The sequence below is a fragment of the Borostomias antarcticus genome (assembly GCF_949987555.1).
Source record: "Borostomias antarcticus genome assembly, chromosome: 3".
Classification (NCBI taxonomy): domain Eukaryota; kingdom Metazoa; phylum Chordata; class Actinopteri; order Stomiiformes; family Stomiidae; genus Borostomias; species Borostomias antarcticus.
The window spans coordinates 28455361-28476123 of NC_140236.1; the positions used below are offsets into that span (position 1 = coordinate 28455361).

A 20763-nucleotide genomic window follows, 5' to 3' on the forward strand; every position below is an offset into this window, starting at 1 on the left:
ATCGCCTTGTTGAGAGGGGTCAGGGAAGAATTTTTACAGCTCACTTATCTGGCCCCCGGGTGATTACTGTTTTTTTGCTTCCCTCTGGAATATGTAGGGTTGGGTCGTATGCTCACCTCCCTTGTTCTCTGTAAAGCGCATTGTGTTGCCTCTGGGTATGACAGGCATACATCTTAAAGCTAAATCGTATCTACAGTACAGTCAGATCAATACCGGTAGTTGGTTGTTCAACACTGTGCCGTAATAACGGGTGCTTTTGTTTCGGGTTGTGGTATGAAAGAAAAAAAAATTGTTTCGGTATGTGTGTCGGTATGTGCCAGAGGTGATGGTGAATGGTGAATCTTAACTGATTCAGTTCATTTATCTGCCCCTAATGTTGTGAGTAATTCACATGTGCAGCCCCACAGTTTGCTGTATGGGTCACAGATTTCATCACTGATATTTAATAGATAGATAGATAGATAGATAGATAGATAGATAGATAGATAGATAGATAGATAGATAGATAGATAGATAGATAAGATAGTTTGCACACTGAATTGTAAAACTAAATGCTCTTTCTCTGTGTTTTCTCTTGCTTACTGTCGGAGCTGTATTGCACACAGTAGACGGGTGGATCACTGGACTGGACCGGTCTCCAGACCAGCAGAAAGCCCCCACCCTCTAGGTGGATCACCTCCGGTCGGCAGGGGTGCACAGGCAGCTCTGGGGGTGAGACCAGGACACAGAAACATACTGTAGACACATGCACATATGTGATATTACAGATACACCACAAAGATAAATCCCTCTACTGTACCTTTGGTCTTCTTGAATCTAGGTATTTTGAGTTTGGAGAGGAGTTTGGAGGCCTTGTTCTTAGGACTCTGCAGGCCTGCGCTGTGCTCTATCAGGGGTGGGGCAGGGGGTGAGCCCTTCACTATTGGCCCTGTAGGTCATTCATCACACAACAAAGGCCAACAATGACAACTCAGAAACACAAGAGCTAATTGAAGAACTGTAATGTGTGCTTACCAATTCTACTTAGGTAACACGTAAGGCTGGACAGGACTTGTACATAAAAAACAAATACAAATACATACAAACTCTTGCATACCATAGAAATGTTTGCACAATTTACAGTAGGCATGCTAAGGAGCCTACTTACTGTTATGCTCATGATTAATTACTTGCACTCTTGTACCTTTTGATTTATGTATATTTTCTGTATTTATTGTAAATGTGTATTCTAGTCTGTGTTACTTTGTTGTGTTTTGATGATGTAATAGTTCCCCCCAGGGATCAATAAAGTACACTACTACTACTTCTACTACTAGGCTGCTACTACTACTACAGTACTACTACTACTACTACTACTACTACTACTACTACTACTACTACTACTTCTACTACTACTACACTACTACTACTACAACTACTACTACTACTACTACTACTACTACTACTAGTAGTAGTAGTAGTTGCATAGTAATCAATGTACAGTATGTAAAGTGTTACTAAAGCCTAAAGAAGAGATCCGAGATGTTTGGCTCACCTCCCTTTCTAACGTCCTCCTTACTGGAGGATCTGGCAAAGAGCTTGGTGAGACTGGAGGCTGAAGCCCTCATCTTCTTCCTCAGGGACATGGTGGGGGTGGCTGGGCTCATGATCTCCCCCAGCGTAGGGCCCAGCTCTGGGCTGTCCAGCTTTGAGTCGGAGCGGCTTGCCCACGACTTCCTTCGGAAGATCTTCAGCAGACCCAGCTTAGGAGACCTCCCCGTAGGCAGTTTGACCTCCAGGGCTGGGGCAGAGGCGTGTCTCTGGAGGCCCTCTCTGGAGTCCTGAGCCCTGGCGGACTTCTGTGGGGCATGGAGGGAGAGACTGGGGCTGGGGGCGTGTCTCGCCGGCTTCTCCAGCTGACTGTTGTTTCTAAGGGTTACGATCTGGTGGGGGTGTGTGGTGGTCCTGGGTGGGACCTGAAGACGTCCCCCCCCCCGGTGGTTTGGCTCCTCCTCTGCCTCGGAGTCCCTCAGGAGGGAGGCGGGGGAGGGGGAGACCAGGGGCTCCTCCAGCTCGTCGTACTCCGGTCCCTCCCCGCATCTGTGTGAGACCGCCAGCCATCCACGGCTCAGGTCCTCCCAGGAACCCGGTCTACTGGAGGCCTCGGAGCCCTGGTCCAGGACGAGGGACTCAGCCAGGGAGGCCTGGGAGCCGGCCAGGCTCTCCTCCTCCTCTTCTCCCGGCTCCTTGAGGCTCCTCCTCTCCGCTCCGCGGCCGGCGCCAAGTGACGACTCCCCCTGTTTCTGTGTCCTCGTCTTCAGCCGCGCAGGGGCGAGCGAGCCTCTTCTCACCGGCCTCCTCGGAAGAACCACCACACTTTTCTCATCGTCAGTGAAATCCTCTTTAAGACTTTGAGTGGCCTCTTCGTCCAGGCGGCCTCTGTGCTTCGGCGACCCTGCGGAACGCCCGGAGCGCTCGTCCAGCGACCTGCTCCGCCTGTGTGTGGGCGCGTTGGACTGGGAGAGGCCGACGCCGCTGTCGAACGAGCAGGACTTCAGCATCGCCCCCTGGACGGACCCCCGTCGCGGACCCTCCGCCTCGTCCTCCACGTACTCGATGAGCGGCTCGTTCAGGCGTCCGGAGAAGCTGCTGCGGAGCGGCTTGCGGCCTCTCTCCTGCTTCTTGGCCTGGAACTTGTCCCTGAGGGTCATGTGACGGGCCGACAGCGGCGAGGGCTGCTGGGAGCTGCTGTGGAACGTGCTGCGTATCAGGCTGCCCCGGGGGACGCACCCGCCGCCGCCCACCTCGCTCCCGGAGCCCTCGTCTCCCTCGGAGGGGTAGAGAGAGAGGCTGCCATCGCTGCTCGCCCCACGCCGCCTCCGGGGGCTGGGCTGGAAGGACGGGTCAGAAGACCCGGCGGACTGCCTGCTCACGCTCCTCTCCAACGGACCCCCCCGTCCTCCTCCTGCCTCTCCGTCTGGCTCCTCCCACATCATCACCCCCCCCTCCTCCTCCTCCTCCTCCTCCAGATGGAGTTTGGTGAAGGGCTCCGGGATGCGGGCTCGCGCCACCAGCGGGTCGTCATAGTCTTCGTCGTCGTCGTCCTCCTCCTCCTCCTCCTCGGTGGGGCTGCGGTGCTGGAGGAAGTCCCAGGAGTCGGCCTCGTCACCCTCAGAGGACGAGCCGCCGCTGCTGGGGGAGGTGCTGCTTAGGACCTGGGGGTCCCGGGGGACTGCCACCGAGGTTTCGTGCAGAGGGGCGTCCAGCAGCTCCGGGATGGGCCTCAGGGTCAGCACTGAGCCCAGGCAGGTCAGAGAACGCTGGGGAGAGAGAGTAAGAGAGACATTAGAGAGAGAGAGTACTGGTGGAGAAAAGGAGGCATTCCAAAAAAAACACGGTACGTAACATAGTACTGAAACTCCAGGAGCTTGCTCGATCGTCTCGTTGAGAGAGGTCGGGGAATAATTTTTATAGCTCACTTTTCTGGCCCCTGGGTGATACTGTTTTTTTGCTTCCCTCTGGAATATGTAGGAGTGGGACCTATGCCCACCTCCCTTGTTCTCTGTAAAGTGCATTGTGTTACCTCTGTGTATGAAATGCACTATAGAAATAAAGCTTTGATTGATTGATTGATTGATTGATTGATTGATTGATTGATTGATTGATTGAGTGATTGATTGAAAAGAGGGTTACCTGCCATTTCCTCCTCGATATGAACACTTTCAGACTCTTTGTGTTGATGGCGTCAGTCTCGTCCTCGACTTGCTCATTCTGTTAGCATTATCCAATGATAGTTAATGATATGCATAATGACTTGTTTTATTGAGCGCAAGTATAAACACAAACAACGGTACCAACGATATAGAGACATTACCTGAAACCATTCATGACCCAGACATTCAAAGGCAGCTGGACGCTTTCTGAGAAGGTAAAAGAGGACCTCTCAAACGTCGTATTCTTCACATAGTTTAGAATGATGCATGTTGCAGGCGTGCTAGACTGGAACACAGAGTTGGGTTTCCTTACTCTGGGCTGCGCTGCAGGACCAGGCGGAGGAAGTCACGGGCCTCCGGGCTCCGGCAGGTGATGTCATGGGCGGTCCAGTCCAGGAGCCCCTCCCCAACTGTGAGCAGCGTGGCACGGTCCGTCTCCCCCGCGAACGGGCACCGGCCCGTCACACTGTCAGGGCACGGCGTCAGATATCAACATCGCAGAGCTACTATGGGCTTCTACAGATATGATGTAGTTGTTTATGAAACCACAGTTTTTAGTGTGAGCATGGATACATTAAACTTCTTTAATGTAACCAAAGGTTATTGGTTCTTTCATCAAGTAGAGTGGTACTCACCATAGATAGGCCACAACTCCTACGGACCTGACAAAGAGGATATATTTGTGATTAACTGTCATATTTTCACTCCAAATTGCGTTGATATTATGCAGTTCTTTAACAGACAGAGTTTACCAGATATCAGTGCCTATAGTCACAGGTTCCTGGTGTACAATCTCAGGAGCCACAAACTCTGGGGTTCCAAACTTGCTGTACTGGTGTCTGGAGGTGTCTATTTCCTGGCAGAAGCCAAAGTCACAGATCTTGATTTCGTCTCTGGCTGGAAACATCATCAGGATGTTTTCTGGCTGAGTGGGTCACAAATGTTGAAACCAATGAGGTGCACATTCAAAATAGAAAGTTGTTTGTACTGTTGAGATAAATACAATAGGTTGAATGTGTGAATGAAACAAGTGATATTACTGTATCTAGGGATAAAAAGATCTTACTTTAATGTCCAGATGCAGGAGGTGCATGCTATGGATATGTCCAACTCCTTCCAATATTTGCTGAATGTATATCTGAACCTTAAGATGAAAATGCAAAATGTCTCATGACACCTTAGGAACAGTGATCATCAACATTAACAAGAGAAAAGACTTAGCTAACAGCAAAAGAAACATAATTTACCTTTCTCTCGCTGACTGATCCCTTCATATACAAATGGTCAAGAAGGTTGTGAGAAGAGCAGCTAGGAGCAGCGATAAGGAGTACATCGATTGAACTGATCACAGAGCCATTACATGACAACCAGGATGATACATCATAACCCAGAAGAGACTATGCACTAGCCTGACACTCAGACAGAAATGCCATTTCACCTCATTATTCAGTCTGGACAGGCTCCCATTGCAGCTTTTTTCCAAGATGGCCGTTGCCAAAGAGGAAGTTTCATCCCTATCACGTCACACAGTTTAATTCTGTCATTGCATTCAAAGGACGCTGATTGGCCAGGTTGGAATTCCAACTGAGAAATCACTCAGGACGAGAGCTTTTCCAGACCCTGAATCACATTTAAAAAATGAAAGCTGGCGTTTGATTCAGGAGTTGGAGCCAAGCTAGCGATGCACAGCCAACTATGAATACTGTGGGGATGGATACATTTCTGTGACCAGGACCAGGGTGCGTCGCGTGCAGAAGAAGTCCAGCAGACAGGCCACTCTGGGGTGGGCGAGCCTGGCTAGCAGGTCCCTCTCCTGGAAGGCCCTGGTCCTGGTGCTGCTCCTCATGGGGAGGAACTTGGCAGAGAAGCCCTCCCCTGTCCTCCTGTGGACCACTCGCTTCACCACCCCAAACGTGCCCCTTGAGACGCAAAGACAACGTTCCACGTTAACAGTAACGCTGCTGCATTGTTGCAGAGCTTAGAACATCAACGGGAGGGGTCATCATGCTGCTTACCTCCCGATCTCCTCATGGACGTCGTAGACGGAGAACAGTCTCCTTCTCTTCCCCAGCTCCACCTCCCTGTCCGGAGGCTCCAGCGGACCTAGACATGACCAATGGTAACTCCATTAGCAAATGCTGGTTTTAGGTTGTAAGGTTCTTCTTTGTCCATGCTATAATGTTTTAGTCCATTTCAAGTGAAGTGAATCAGGCAGTTGGTTTATCTGGACAAACTAATGGTGCGTTCGTTTATAACTGGGAGGTGGCAAATTGCGACTTGCTACTAGGAATGATTAAATAAAACGCTGCATGAACTCGCACTTCCTCGTCGCAAATTCGGATATGTTTCTCAGCCCCCAGTTGCCGGCTGACGTCAATATCATATCATCATCATCATATCATTCGCTATAGCTCGAATGCACACAGGTCGGAGGTAGGTATTTTGCCACTTGCGACTTGCCAACTCCGACCACATCGGATGCACCATTAGTCCCAGCCCTGAGCAGTAGCACATCACTGCTGGCAGGTCTTGTATCTCCAAAATGGCAAGTTTTCAGAACGTTGAAAATAACGTTCCAATTTCTATGTTTTTTAAACATAGAATCCCATCTGATGAGCTGTTTAGAATACACTTAATTGGTCCCGGGGCTGGGAGGCGTTCAGATCACCAAAATGGACACACTGTACGAGGTTTTGACCAGAGACGGCGATGTGTAGTTGTTTTGAGATCTCACCCTCCTCCACTGCGAGCTGTGCCTGGCAGGAGGTGTGTCCCAGCTTGTTGTAGGCGAGGCAGGTGTAGATGCCGCCATCCTCGCCCTCCGGGCGCAGCACGGTCACCGAGACGCGGGCCCCGGTCTGCACCACCTCCACGTCCTTACTGGCCGACAGCTCCTCCCCGTCCTACAACCACAACACACAGACTAACAGACACGCCGATGCTAGTTTGCTACTGACTGGAGGGGCTGTGTTCCTTGGATAGTATTCTAAAACATTTCTACCTTGTACCACTGTATCTTAGGGGTGGGATGTCCAGTGATGATAGCAGTGAAGGCAGCCGATTGGCCGGGCTCCACACACAGGTCCTCAATGGGAACCTGGATAGAGGGAGGGGCTAAAGACACAGGAAGTGAAGTCTTTCAGTCAAAATAGTTGTTCTATTGAGTAACGTCATAATGCAAGTAACTGTTTGAGTGTGGTTTATACCTTCAATGTGCTGCACAGCCTCTGGGGTGAAGAGTTCCTCCTCTTCCTCAGCGTAGCTGGGAGGAACCTCCACATGTGCTATGGTGGCTGGGCAGGTCTTTTCTGGGCTACGCCCAGTCCTATACAGACAACGGAGTGTGTCAAGATGTTTCATACAACACAAGCTAAGGTAAAAAAACATAAATCCTCTAATAGTGGCTTTTTTTCCCCTCACTTTTTGACCCGGCCTGTATAGGGAGCCGGCCTGTATTTATCCGTGTTGACGTGCCCCCGGCCACTATAAGAGACCCGGCCTATAATTGAATACAGGCCACTATTAGAGGATTTACGGTAGTACAGTACAACACATCGTGTTTACTGTGTCTCTATGACATAGCACTGTAGATGTGGGATCTACGTACAGTATATCTATGTAGACTCACAGTTCAGGGTATCCAGGCTTGAAGAGCATTTTGCAGATGGAGGTCGGGCTGAAGTCCGTCTTCAGCCATTTCTTCACCAAGGCAGTGGACCATCCTCCTGCATCTAGAAGAACCATAATAGTCTATATCAGTAATAAATTGGAGCACAGCTTCAATAAGTTAGTAGCTGATGTTCATATACTTCATAGGTCTATCGTTGGAAGGCATGCATAGATTAAACAATGCCTGTTCACCAGTATGTAGAAATTATATAAACTGTCCATCTGAGTAAAAGGTATCTGATATGAGAAAAGAAAACATTTAGAAAACACGGTACCTTCACCTTCAGAGACCGGAACTTAGAGAGCTTACCTCTGACGAGACCCCCACAGTTTGTAACCCCCTCACATGAACAGGACATGGACACATGTCTAGTCCCCGGGGGACATAAAGGACACCTGCTGCCCAGCACATGACCATCTTAAGTAGGTAGGAGTGGAGAGTTAGCTGGACATGCGTTGGGGGAGGGGAGAGGAAGACAGCTACGATACGGACATGCACTGGGCCCATTACAGGGATCATGCTGAGACTTACATGGAGAGGATGTCCTTCTCTGGGGCTGAAGTGGAATGGAGTAGCGAGCAGGAGGGGTTATAGAAAATGGATGGATTTACACAAGTGATTCTTGTCCAAAAGCCCCCATAAAACCTACTAGGTTGAGACAAGTAGGTTCATAGCTCGTATCTACTTGTACTTACAACAATAACAGCTACAGAATAAAATGTGTAAATCAATATCCTTTCTCTGTGTTTTGTTACATGTACCAGAATATTTACTATACCGAAAAATAATACAGGTCCTTATTGACCCCCCTATGAGCTGCAAGCCCTTGTCCCTTGAGAAACAGCGTTTGGACATCCACCATGATCAGTCAAATGGAGGGGGATGACTGAGTGAATGTCTGTTCCAATCCGACTCATCTCTGGAAATTGGAAACATGATGAAATACACAAACACAAACATCTAATACAACGCCTGTATCAATGTTACTGTCATTAATAGGACTGTAGAGGAGTTTGGTGTCAGTGTTTACTGGTAGGTGGCTGGACATGTAGGAATGTTTCTACTGTCAGGAAGGTGGAATGCGTGACCAGGTAATGGGATGATTCTAACAGAACTGTTGAACATGAACACATGGCAGAGAAGAGAGAGACTGAAGTACGGAAGTGAAGTGAAGCAGTTTTAAGTGATATAAAATGAAGTAAAGTGAGGTAAAGTGAGTGAAACCATGGCATGTGCTTCCCTAAACCTTCCTCAAAATACCCCAAACCTGTCCTACCTAGAGAGGCTTGTTTGAGTGCTGTTGGATATTGGAAATAGAAAAGGAAAGGAAATCTCAACAAAAGATAAGGAATAAAATACAAAACATTAACGTTGCAACCTTTAAACAAAAAAGGTCTTCATCCGGTATAAGACATGAGGGGTGTACTGTATATTAAAGGCAGGAGCCCAAATTAAAGGAATTAAACAAGTAAGGAATTAGTGTACTCTTATAGAGCAGTTACTACAGAAAAACCCATAAAAAATGCATTCATAATACATTACAATAATTTAGTTGACGCTTTTATCCAAAGGGACTTAAAATAATTGCATTTAACATAGGAAAAGTCAGTAGTCGGCTGCGACTCTGCTGTCCTGACGTCAGTGGTAATACAACATAGACTACACATTTAATATTATATACACACCTGCATCATGTGGATAGTACACACACTAAAAATACTTACATTCAAAGGACTATTCAATCCTAAAACGTAGTATGGGTACTTTAAACTAATAACAAGCTTCTCTATGAAAACAAATGTTGTTTGAATGAATGACAAATGTTTACCTTGATTGGCTGGGACTCTCCTACCTTTGGGGGAGGTGACGGCTGATTGGTCAGTCTCTCTGTCCATCGATGGTGTGAAGTAGGGGCATAGCGCTGCTCTACTCTTGACACAGCCGAGCTCATTCAACAGCTGGAACACAGAAGAACATCACGTGTGATACTGACAGCACTAGAACCAGGTAAAACAACAGCGGGACTTGAAAGCTGACTTCAAAGACAGCTATTATATTTGAATAACACAATGTTACATGTATAAGAATGGAGGGAATGCCTGTTATCTAGGAGTTGTACGTTAGGATAAATTACCTCACACTCGTAGAGGCCAAGGTCAGCTTCAATGGGGTTGCGGATGGTGAGAGTCAGGATTCCACTGCGGGCATCACTCTGGACGAGGTATTTCCTCTGGTCCGTCAGCTCTCTTCCCTCTCTCAACCACCTGACCAAAATATACTCCCCAGTGAGGGACAACTCACAAATAATCATTGTATCTTGTGCTTTTAACATGTTTTACCCCTTTGACCCCCCATGCTGCTGCTGCACTGCTTGTTTTGCCTGCCTGTCATAATGCTTGTGTTTTACTACTCCTGTTCTGTGTTGTGCTTGATTGATTGACTTTATTGAGCAGAGCGTTAAAACAACAGTTACATCTCAAACCACATGGGGCCGCAGTACATGATTACTAAAACACTTCTGCCGAGGATATAAACACAAAAAAACCTAATGGTTTATTTCCATTGTGGTCCTCTGGCAAGTAAGAATCTAAACAACTTGTCAGCATTGAGCATAGTAATAACTATCTACAATATAATAAAAAGGAAGAGCCTATCATAGAGGCTTGACCTTTACACTCCTACTAAAACACTGTATAACACACTATAAGAAACATACTAAACACAAACAATGATCTACTAGTGATAAACGACTAATGGGCTCAGGCCCTACCTTCCTCTTCCTAGGCAGATAACCATGTTCGTACTGCCTTCTTAAAGCTAGTTAGCCTAGTGGCCTGATTGATGTGGACAGGCAGACTGTTCCACAGTACTGCAGCCGAGTAATGGAAAGTTATTTTGCCATAAGTAATGTGATTGAATCTATAAGCAACTATGTTTGTTTCTCTTGCTCTGGTTCCATAGTTATGATTGTTTCTCACTAGGCTGAAATAATTGATCCAAGTATTGAGGAACATCTCCCTGTGTTATCTTATGGACCAAGCAAAGTTTTAGCATAGAGACTCTTGACCCCACCCTAAGCCATCCCAGGCTGTTGAAATGACTGTCCAGGTGGGTGCGAGAGGGAAGCTTCAGTACCACTCTGACCAGCTTGTTCTGGGCGGTCTGCAGTCTGGTTTTTAGCCTGCAGGGGGCGATGTCATACCAAGTCAAACAAGCATAATCAAAGTGGCACTGAACCAGGGCCCCTGCTAGAGCTCTTAGAGCCCGCCTGTCAAGAAAACTAGCGTTTCTGGCCAGGAATCTGATGCACTGGTTTGTTTTTGTTACAACTTTACTTGACATGCTAACTCCTGATAGTGTGTTGTCTATTGCGCATCCAAGGTAGTTCACACCTGGTTTGTCACTAATTACTGTCTTGCCTAACTGCACCTTAAAGCATGGGTGATTTTTCAACTTTTTTGAGGTACCAAAAAGGATTGATTATGTCTTCCCGACATGAAGAGATAGCCGATTGTCAGAAAGCCATATACTGACTTTCTCTAGCTCCCTGCTCAGTCTGCTCTCAACCACTGAGATATTTTTATCAGTGACCAACAGTGCCGAATTGTCTGCGTATAGCAGGAGGTCGCATGAACAGGCAGACTTCATATCGTTGATATATAAGAGGAAGAACAGCGGCCCCAACACGCTGCCCTGAGGGACACCACATTCCATGGCCTTCGGTTCGGACAGGGCCCCGCCCAACTCCACCAGTTGTTCCCTACCCTCTAGATAGGAGCTGGCCCAACTGATGGCCATGTTGTTAAATCCTATTGCTTTTAGTTTCCTAGTATGATCCACGGTATCAAATGCCTTCTGCAGATCCAGCATCACCATGCCGCACAGATTACCTCTATCTATCTATTTCTTGATATAATCTGTCAGGAATAGAAGGCTGGTGTCCGTGGAGTGGGTTTTCCTGAAGCCAGATTGAAACTCATAGAGAAGGATGTTCGAGGCAATATATTCGTCGATTTGTTTATAAATGATTTGTTCTATTATTTTAGACATGACACATAAGATGGAGACCAGACGGTAATTGCCATGTTCCTGCTTGCTGCCTTTCTTGTAGAGAGGGCTTACTTGAGTTCGGTAGGGAACTTTCGAGATTCAATGGATAGGTTGATTATATGGGTTAGACTAGGGGCAATAACATGGGCTGCATGGGCTCCCAAAGCACTTTGAGCACTGTCTCCTCAGTCGCAGTCTTAAAGGAGAAGGCATTAAGCTGTGCACCTTTCTTAGCATAGTACTCCAGGATGTGGGCTTCACCATATTGGTCTGTTTGTGGGGGCATCTTTTCCACAAGGTCTTTGGCTACTGATGAAAAGAAATTGTTTAGGCTGTTTGCCACATCTTTTTTATCAGAAGTCATTTTCCCATCTGACTTCAGACTAATGTTTCCGGATTTAGTTTTTAGTCTGTTACTGTAACCTAATTGCTTTAGCGTTTTCCACATTTTGCTGGGGTCCTTTTTGTTCTCTACAAGCTTGACATTAAAATACGACTTTTTGGCATCATCTATTGTTCTTCTAACTTTATTTCTCAATTTCTTAAAATCAGTCCAGTATTGCTCTGTCGTTGTCTTCCTAAAATTTCTAAAACATGTATCTCTTTTCTTGATGGATTTTAAAATATCATCAGTGATCCATGGCTCCGTTCTCCGTTTGATCCTGACTACTTTCTCTGGAGCCTGCTTATTGATAGTCTCAAGGAACTTTGATTTAAACAGCCCCCAGGATTTGTCTTCCTCCTCACACTGCCTGATGTGTGATGTATGTATCCTGCCTGTCGTAATGCTTGTGTCTTACTACTCCCGCTCTGTGTTGTGCTTGATGTGTGCTGCAAGTAGTGTCTTTCTATGCTGCCTGTCTGTACTGTTGTGGTTGTATGCCGTTGTCCTTTAACTTGATTTTTCTTTCACAGCCCACTTTCCCCCCTCCCTCAAGAAGCTTGTGCTTTTTGCCAGGCCATCACTGTAAATAAGAATGTGTTCTTAATGATTTGCCCGGTTAAATAAAGCTTAAATAAAATAAAATAAAATAAAACTCCATTAGACAATACTCATACTCCAAATAAAACAAGTTGTGTCAAGGTATTAAAATTAGAGATAAGCCGAGCTAAGTGGAGTCCTCAGGAGCGTGAGAACAGAGTGCATCCCTAGTGGGGTGCTGTACCTGACCCGTGGTAAAGGGGTGGTCGCGGTGGAGCAGGTGAACTGGACATCCTCTCCCTCCAGGAGGCATGAACTCTGTAGTCTGCACACAAACCTGGGTGGGGCTGCAGAACACAACACAGCTTACATATGCAAATATCAACACCATGACAGAGCACATATACAATAAACAATAAACGATACAACCCATAAATGAACAACATAGGCTGATGTCATTGTCAACAGTCACTGTCAAACGGAGGAATTTCAGTGTGGCTCTGTAGCAGCAGAGGAACACACGCACATCAAACAAAGTGCGACAGGTGCTCGACAAAAATGAATAGACTTAAGACAGAGAGAATGTCCGCACACTGTATGTAGCTCCCATGGTGAGTTTTAATAAATAGGGCGCAACGTTTCGGCCAAAATGGCCTTCTTCAGGTGCCGCGTCTGTGCCAGTGTGCTAGTGTCCTAGACTCACCCTCCACCCCGACCGTAGCCAGAGTGCTACTGTGTCCTAGACTCACCCTCCACCCCGACCGTAGCCAGAGTGCTACTGTGTTCTAGACTCACCCTCCACCCCGACCGTAGCCAGAGTGCTGGCGTGTCCCACAGCGCTGGCGGCGTAGCAGACGTACTGGCCAGCGTCCTCGGAGACCACCCCATCCAGGATGAGACTGCAGGTGCCCCCCCGGTCCACAGTGATGATGTGGTGCGAGTCATCCTCCAGGGAGAGACCATCTGAGCAGCGGGGGTGGCATTCACAATCATGATAACAACTTGTAAACCATCCTTTATTCTTTAAATCTCCAAATCATTTGGTCCAGTTGTCCAAACAGAAGTTCTGTTAGCATTAGCTCTGCTCACTGTACAGTATACAGTAGGTGTACAGTATACAGTAGGTCTGGGAATAGTATACAGTAGGTCTGGGAATAGGAAGAGGATATTACAAGCAAGTCGACATTGACGCATAAAAGGCTCTGTTACCTTTAAACCAGCTGACTACTGGTTTGGGAGTCCCTGTAACTTTACAGGTCAGTTTTATTGACCAACCCATCTTTGTGGTGCAGTGGGACAGGAGCACTTCAAACTCTGGTGGACCTGTTCACAAAACAAGCAAACACAGACGACACCAACAGAGACAGAGAGGAGCGCAGAGTGAGGGAGGGATCTTTCAGAGGACCGGGCCATCAGCAGGCCTGCCGCACCTTTGTTGTTGAGACATACGATGACGTGGAACATTCCTGACTGGAACTCTCTGAGGTGGGGAGCTCACTCTGGGGAACTCAGCTGTTTTTCCAGAGCTCTCTGTTCTCTCCGGTTGCTCTCCCCAGATGACCCAACTTGACCTTACGGCCTAACAAACCTTTAAACTCTACTAATTTCCACTTTTTCAGAAAGTGCAGTAGACATTTTCCATGGCACCGTATCAGGATGAAGGGTGAGTTTATAGTAGGCTATAGTTGACTTATAGGTTTACTTATATTGAAAGTATAATGTATGTAAGTGTAATGTAAATGTAATGTATATTGTAACTTTATTGCCAATGCGTAGGCCTATGTGCACTCGAAAACGGACTGGGGAGGGAGCCAGAAAACTCCCATCTGTGACTTTTCCATCAGCCTGTTGGAACATACCCTATACACCAGCCTATTTAAGAACCACAAACCAAACCATTGCTATACACACACTGAAGGAGGCCGAAAAGGTTTTGTGCCAGTAAAAATACACAAGACATTTCTTTGAGTGCGGTCCCCGTCTATCTTTATTCTGAAGGGCGAGAGACTCACAGCAGCAGCACAGAGAGAGAGGGAGAGAGAGAGAAAGAGAGAGAAAAAGAGGGCGAGAGAGAGAAAGAGGGCGAGAAACTCACTGCAGGCGGGCGGGCCGGAGCGCTGCTGCTGCTCCCTCAGGTCCTTCAGCCAGGAGGGTTTGAGCAGCGCGGAGCGACCCTGGAGCCTGAACCTCCTCACTGAGCCCCGGTGCTCATGCCACAGTCCCCACGACCTCTCATCCCCCCCCAAAGACTCCTTCACCTCCACATCATTCAGCTGGGGACAGAGAGAGAGAGAGACAGAGAGAGAGAGAGGGAGAGAGAGGAAGAGAGAGAGGGAGAGAGAAAGAGAAAGAGAGAGAGACAGACCACTGAAACAAGAGGTGAAACATGCTATTTCTCTATGTCCCTCTCAATGGAGGTTCAACATCACCTGATATTCCTGGTTTACCTTCATCTTGCTCTTGAAGGCATATGTGTCAGTGCTGGTGCTGGGGTCTCTTTTCAGCTTACACAGGATGATGCAGTCTCTGAAGAGGAACACTTGCCTCTGGTGTCCCCTAGAGGGCGCTGTAACCTCAGGCCATTCCTCCCATACAGTGAAAGAACCCTAAAGGCAGAAGTACAGTACTCTACATGACTTGCAGCTGAACTTGCAGACCAGTTTAATCACAATCACTCCAGGGACTGGATAATGTAGTATCCACAAAATGTAGTCTCTTATAACCAATTCATCTAATTCAGCAGACACTATTCCCAAGGGGTTTTATTGTCAACAAAGTTGAGTTCTTTCCAATGTCTAAAGCCATATCTAACCATCAACACTACAACAGTAGAGTACTGACCCCTCTATCTGGACAGTAGATCAGCTGTTTGAGTTACCTGGCGGACAGCCTCCCCCAGAGTGGTGAGGGGGGCGGGGTAGTTCTCAATGACAGAGACCTGGTGCATGTTGTCAGACCGCCATGGTAGACAGGACACCATGGAGAAGGCGTCCTCCAGGAGACGACAGCTCTTCCCACTCTTCGCCTTGTTCTTGATCAGCTCCTGTGTCCACAAACACACACAGGAACTGGAGCTGATATGTGGTCATTGCTTTAGCATCTACCGGGAGCTGAACATCACAAAGGTGGATGCTCCATGTACAGTTCAGTTATGGATGAGATGAGCTTCTCCTCCCCTCCAATAGTGCTTTGATCTGGAAAGGTACTATATAAATGCAATGCATATTATTATTATTATTATTATTATTACTATTATTATCATCATCATCACTATTATTATAATTACAACAATTATTATTATTGGTGTTATTATTATTATCATTACTAGTATTCTTATTATTCTTATTATTCTTATTATTATCATTATTGTTATTATTGTTATTATTATTATTATTGTTATTATTATTATTATCAGAAAGAATCACTGCAGGCTGAAATTGTGAATATGTACTGTAAGATTAAATTGAGACCGTGTGAATCTTCATACAGTAATGACCGTGTGTATTCAGGTATAAACTGACCTTGAGTAAAGCCTGGTATGTCTGAATCCTCTCCATGGGTCTCTGTAGGAACGTGATGACGTCCTCCACCTCTGCCTCTGTGTGTTGCTTAAAGTCATGAAAGTAAGTTGACTATAAGTTAGTGTACAGTTAAGCAGCAGATTTCTTATGCCAACGTGTGCTATTGCCTTATGTTTGCATCAACTCATTCCGCGCAGTTTGTTTGCCCACCTTGAAGTACTGCTGGGTGGCCTTGTCAGTGAGGCAGGCCTCTGCCTGCATCTGGCCCACCATGTAGTGAAGGTACTTCTCAAAGTCCTCTGCATGTCTGACCAGTTGATTGGCTACATCATCATCAGTGGAGCACTCACACAAACTGGGTAAGATAGACCTGGAGAGAGTGGGACACAGAAGACCATCTATGTCAACATTATGACCAAAGTGGACAAAAGCACCTACAGCACTGTACATAACCTTAAAATTAAATAATTTGTTAAATCAAGTACAGTATGTTCCTGAAAGTTCATGGTAACCCCTGTGTGTCTCACCTCTCATGAAAAAGCATTATGTCTTTAATGTTGCGGAAGATGGTCTCTTTCTGATTGATGAGGTCGATGGGGAGTTGAGCGCTGGTCTCTAGGAGGTGGAGGTGTTGCGAAGCGAACTCCTTCATTTCATTCACAAACTCCTCCTCTCCATCAATCAGACCTTGGATCAATTGGCTGCAGACGGGTGGAAATTCATACGAGAGTGAACAGCGACTGCCAGCAGTTTCCTATTGTACAGTAACTAAGGCTGCTCTAACTCTGATCCTACAGTATTAATGGATGACTGAGTGATGAATGACTTACCTTAATGCCCTCCTATACTCCTCCCCTGAACACCCCGACACATCGAACTCCTGCACAGGGGGCCTCAGAGGTAGGAATGTCTCCTGTTCAGAAACACATCATACATTACCAAACAATAACAATGCAGTACCTCACACTCTTCAGTATAATGTCTGTGAAACTCTACATTTTAGCTGAATCTTTTGATTGTGCTCTATGCCACCATCATACCTTCATCTTCTTCTCCAGGTAGGCAGAGGAGACCCAGCCCTGGCGAGAGGGCGTGGTCTTGGAGGGCTTGGTGCGGACCAGCCACCTATCAGGACGGGCCGAGTCCAGAACCTCCACATACTGGCCCTCCTTCAGCAAAAAGTGCTCCTTGTTTCCACCAGTAGGGGTGCAGTTTGCTCTAGCCACATAGATATCAAATGTCTAGTGAGAGAAAGACAAGTGGTCAGGCGTTGGGCTTTTTACCTGTCATAGCCGTGACATTACAGTATAGACCACGCAGGAAATAGAGTGTAGAGGGAAATGGTGGATAACATTGTGAGACACCATAAGATAAGATAAGATACGATAAGATAAGATTCCAGGGACCACAGTATATGCAGTATACAACTGTATGTACAGTAACTGTGCAGTATAGGATAGAAACGATGCCTGCATACTGAACATTCAGTCTGTATAAATATAAATACAGCTATACAAGTATATAAGTGTAGAAGTGCTGTACCTCTGCTCTGTCCTCATCCCCGTCGGACTCTGATCTAGAGCCTGTCCCAGCGGCGGGGGTGTGGGCACGGTGGTGTTTGGGAGATGGTGTCCTCAGCCTGGCATCGGAAACACCTGACACATACAAACAAAGGTGGAGTGAGCCAGTGTCTACTCCGCTGTTGGAACTGCATTACCATGAAAAAAAGTGTCTCCAAGTACAATAACCAATGTAGCCACCATCAAAAAATTGGCACAAAGCACAGTGACAGACCTTATGATGAAACAAAACGACTGACCTTTCACCTTCAAGCGTCTCTTCGGAGGTTGAGGTGGGGCTTTCTGTTCTTTATCTTCCTGGTCCTCTTTTTTCATAACTTTCCTGTGGAGATTTGTTTCTTTGCATAAAACGATGCTGCAGCTTATAAAGGGTAGTGAAAAAAGCTGAAACACTGCTGTTGTGTATCTACGATGCTGAACTTTCTTACCTAGGAAGGCTGGGTTTGGAGCTTATGTCAACAGGCTCTATGATATCTGGAGCTGTGTCGTAGTCGGAGGGACTGGACACTGGAGAGTGGAGAGTAGAGAAAGGTCAAGAACGGAAGCCTACTCTTTCTTTTACACACTCACAGTAAAGGTAGACTCCAATATTCCCAAAGCAATTACCCATCAGTATAGTCATGTCAACAGAAGTCCTTACATCACTATTTGCGGACTTACTGGAACTGACAGCAGCAAGTGAGGCCCTTCTCCTCTCCTGCAGGCTCATACAGGCATCCTCCTTGGTCAGGTTATAGGCCTGCCACAGGGAGATGTCCTCACTCTCCACAGAGGCCTGGGGCTGGGGCTGGGGTTGGGGTTGGGGTTGGAGTTGGGATTGGGATTGGGATTGGGATTGGGATTGGGATTGGGATTGGGATTGGGATTGGGATTGGGATTGGGGCTGGGGCCGGGGTTGGGTTTGGGGCTGGGCCTGGACAGGCTGTTGTGGGGTGATATCAGCCAGAGTTGCGGGCACAGGCTTCTGGTTGGTGGGAGTAGGCTTCTGAGGCTCCCCAATCGTCACGTTCCCATTATGAGAAGTCAGGCCAAACTTGTTGATGGCCTCACATGTGTACACACCCGAGTCTTTGGCTTTAAGGTTGGTGATCACCAATGTGCAAACACCATCTTCTGACTTGACGATGCGGTGCCGTTTGTCATCTTGTATCTGTTGGCCATCCTTCAGCCACTGCACCACAGTGGGCTTTCCCTCTACAACGCACTCCAGGTCAATGGTTCCATTCACTTCTGCACTCCGGTTCTTGAACACCTCCTTAAAGCTGGGTCGCATGTCTTTGCGGGTCTTGAAGCCCTTGAAGGCAGCCTGGATCTTGATGGCAGCCTCCTGCATCTCAGGCTCATCCCCCACATTCATGATGTCCATGTCATGGGCGCTCTCCTCAACTCGCTGGGTCTCCCGGAGCTCCTCGGAGGGAGTGAGGATGGGAGTAGGGTGAGATAGAAAACCATCAGTAGGATTTACAGGCTGGCTGCTCTTAGTGCTCAGAGCTACCTGAGTGAAGGCATCCGAGAAGGTCTCATCTTCTGAGATGTAGAGAAGGGGAGCGTCCTCCTCTATTTTGGGTTCCTCCTTTTCCATGACCATCAACCTGAATGTTTTTTTCATGGGCGTTTCCTCAGCCTCTTTAACAATGGGCTCCACTGCCCGTTCATCTACGTCTTCAGTCTCTTTCACCATAAACTCCAATGGTTGTTTCTCCTCAGTCACCTTCTCAACAGACTTTGCTAGCTTTTTCTTTTTCTCTTCCCCCTCAGTCGTACTCACCATAGATTTCAAAGACTGCTTCTCTCCAGTTTTCAACATAGACGCAAATGGTTCTTTCACTTCAGATCCCGGTCGTTCAATCTTCGGTGGTGGTAGCTGTTTCTCTCTGTGGTTTTCTTCAGCGTCATTGACAGCAGTTGTTAATGGCTGCTTCTCTCCACTCCCCGACACAGATGTCAATGGCTGTTGGTCCACAGATCCTCTTCGTTTAGTCCTCACTGGTGGTTTCAAAGGCTGCCTGTCCTTCTGGTTCACCTCAGTCTCCTTTACTGCTTTATCAGCAGCTTCCTTTCCAATAGATCTCATTGGAGGTTTCACTGGCTGTTTCTCCAGTTGGTCTACATCAGTCACTTCCTCAATCGGCCTTGCTGGTGGATTCAATAGCTGTTTCTCTCTGTGGTTTTCTTCAGCGTCATTGATAGAAGTTGTGAATGGCTGCTTCTCCCCACTCTCCAACAGAGATGTCAGTGGTTGTTGGTCCACAGATCCTCTCCCTTTATCCCTCGCTGGTGGTTTCAAAGGTTGTCCATCCTGGTCCACTTCAGTCTCTGTTACTGCGGCCTGCACTGGTGGTTTCTCATCAGCTTCCTTTCCAATAGATCTCATTGGAGGTTTCACTGGCTGTTTCTCCAGTTGGTCTACCTCAATCTGTTTCTCTATGGACCTTGCTGGCTGATTCACTTTCTGATTCACCCCAGTCAGTTTCTCCACAAACTTTGTAGACTGTTCCAGCTTCTGCTCAACCCCAATCTCTTTCTCCAAGGACCTTGTTGGCTGTTTCACCTTCAGGTCCACTCCAAACCTTTCATCCATAGACTTTGTAGGCTGTTTCACCTGGTCAACCCCAATCTCTTTCTCCAAAGATCTTACTGGCTGTTTCCCCTTCTGGTCCATGACAATCTCTATTTCCATGGGCCTTGCTGGCTGTTTCTGGTCAACCTCATTTTCTTTCTCCATAAACTTTTGTTGTTGTTTACTGAGTTGTTTACTCACAAGCTCTACCTCAGTCTCCAGGTCTTCCTCAGACTCTACAAGGGGTGCCCTGGTCATGTCCTGTATATTTGGCTCAGGGTGGGCAGGTTGACCCCTCACCGAAACAGCAGTGGGAGGGGTAGCCTCCCCTTTTGTGTGTGACACCGTCTTTAGAGGCTCAGGCTTTTCAAGCACAGGGAATGCTAGACAGAAACAGAAAGACAAATCAATGGGCTATTTTGAGCTGCTGGTGAACCACTCGCATTAAACCAACCTGTTATCTGGTGGTTACCTGAATGACACACACCTCTGACGGCCACAGATGCGGTGGTCTCCACCCCCCCTGCCAGACAAGAGTAGCTGCCGCTGTCCTCCCTCTTCAGCTGGTGGATGTGCAGCTGGAACACTCCTCCAGCCTGCTCCATCTCATACTTCCTGCTGGGCCTCAGAGGCAGCCTGCCCTTCCTCCACTGCCCCGGGAACCCCGGCTTAGACAGCTTGCAGTCCAGGAAGGCCGTGCCCCCCTCCTCCGCCTCCACACTTTGCAACTCCTCCAGGAAGCAGGGGGGCAGATCTGGAGGAGGTGGA

General features: G+C 47.3%; 1 protein-coding gene across 1 annotated transcript in view; it reads right to left on the reverse strand.

Annotated features, from left to right (window-relative positions):
- The window catches only part of obscna (obscurin, cytoskeletal calmodulin and titin-interacting RhoGEF a), a gene marked incomplete at both ends in the record, with an annotated part of 48118 nt that overhangs the window by 5076 nt on the left and 22279 nt on the right, over positions 1-20763 (reverse strand). Inside the window, 37 exons of the mRNA XM_084436115.1 lie at positions 583-705; positions 800-928; positions 1535-3299; positions 3673-3750; positions 3854-3899; positions 4006-4158; positions 4328-4354; positions 4445-4617; positions 4759-4836; positions 4940-5000; positions 5411-5611; positions 5708-5795; positions 6427-6595; positions 6694-6806; positions 6899-7017; positions 7321-7442; positions 7637-7730; positions 7894-7918; positions 9215-9320; positions 9497-9626; positions 12579-12681; positions 13130-13297; positions 13544-13657; positions 14430-14607; positions 14782-14940; positions 15213-15377; positions 15856-15966; positions 16066-16225; positions 16383-16556; positions 16686-16768; positions 16896-17096; positions 17398-17510; positions 17675-17757; positions 17864-17942; positions 18096-18222; positions 18355-20378; positions 20483-20749. Of these exons, the coding sequence (XP_084292241.1) occupies positions 583-705; positions 800-928; positions 1535-3299; positions 3673-3750; positions 3854-3899; positions 4006-4158; positions 4328-4354; positions 4445-4617; positions 4759-4836; positions 4940-5000; positions 5411-5611; positions 5708-5795; positions 6427-6595; positions 6694-6806; positions 6899-7017; positions 7321-7442; positions 7637-7730; positions 7894-7918; positions 9215-9320; positions 9497-9626; positions 12579-12681; positions 13130-13297; positions 13544-13657; positions 14430-14607; positions 14782-14940; positions 15213-15377; positions 15856-15966; positions 16066-16225; positions 16383-16556; positions 16686-16768; positions 16896-17096; positions 17398-17510; positions 17675-17757; positions 17864-17942; positions 18096-18222; positions 18355-20378; positions 20483-20749 (8109 nt within the window). The remainder of the gene's footprint in view (positions 1-582; positions 706-799; positions 929-1534; positions 3300-3672; positions 3751-3853; positions 3900-4005; positions 4159-4327; positions 4355-4444; positions 4618-4758; positions 4837-4939; positions 5001-5410; positions 5612-5707; positions 5796-6426; positions 6596-6693; positions 6807-6898; positions 7018-7320; positions 7443-7636; positions 7731-7893; positions 7919-9214; positions 9321-9496; positions 9627-12578; positions 12682-13129; positions 13298-13543; positions 13658-14429; positions 14608-14781; positions 14941-15212; positions 15378-15855; positions 15967-16065; positions 16226-16382; positions 16557-16685; positions 16769-16895; positions 17097-17397; positions 17511-17674; positions 17758-17863; positions 17943-18095; positions 18223-18354; positions 20379-20482; positions 20750-20763) is intronic.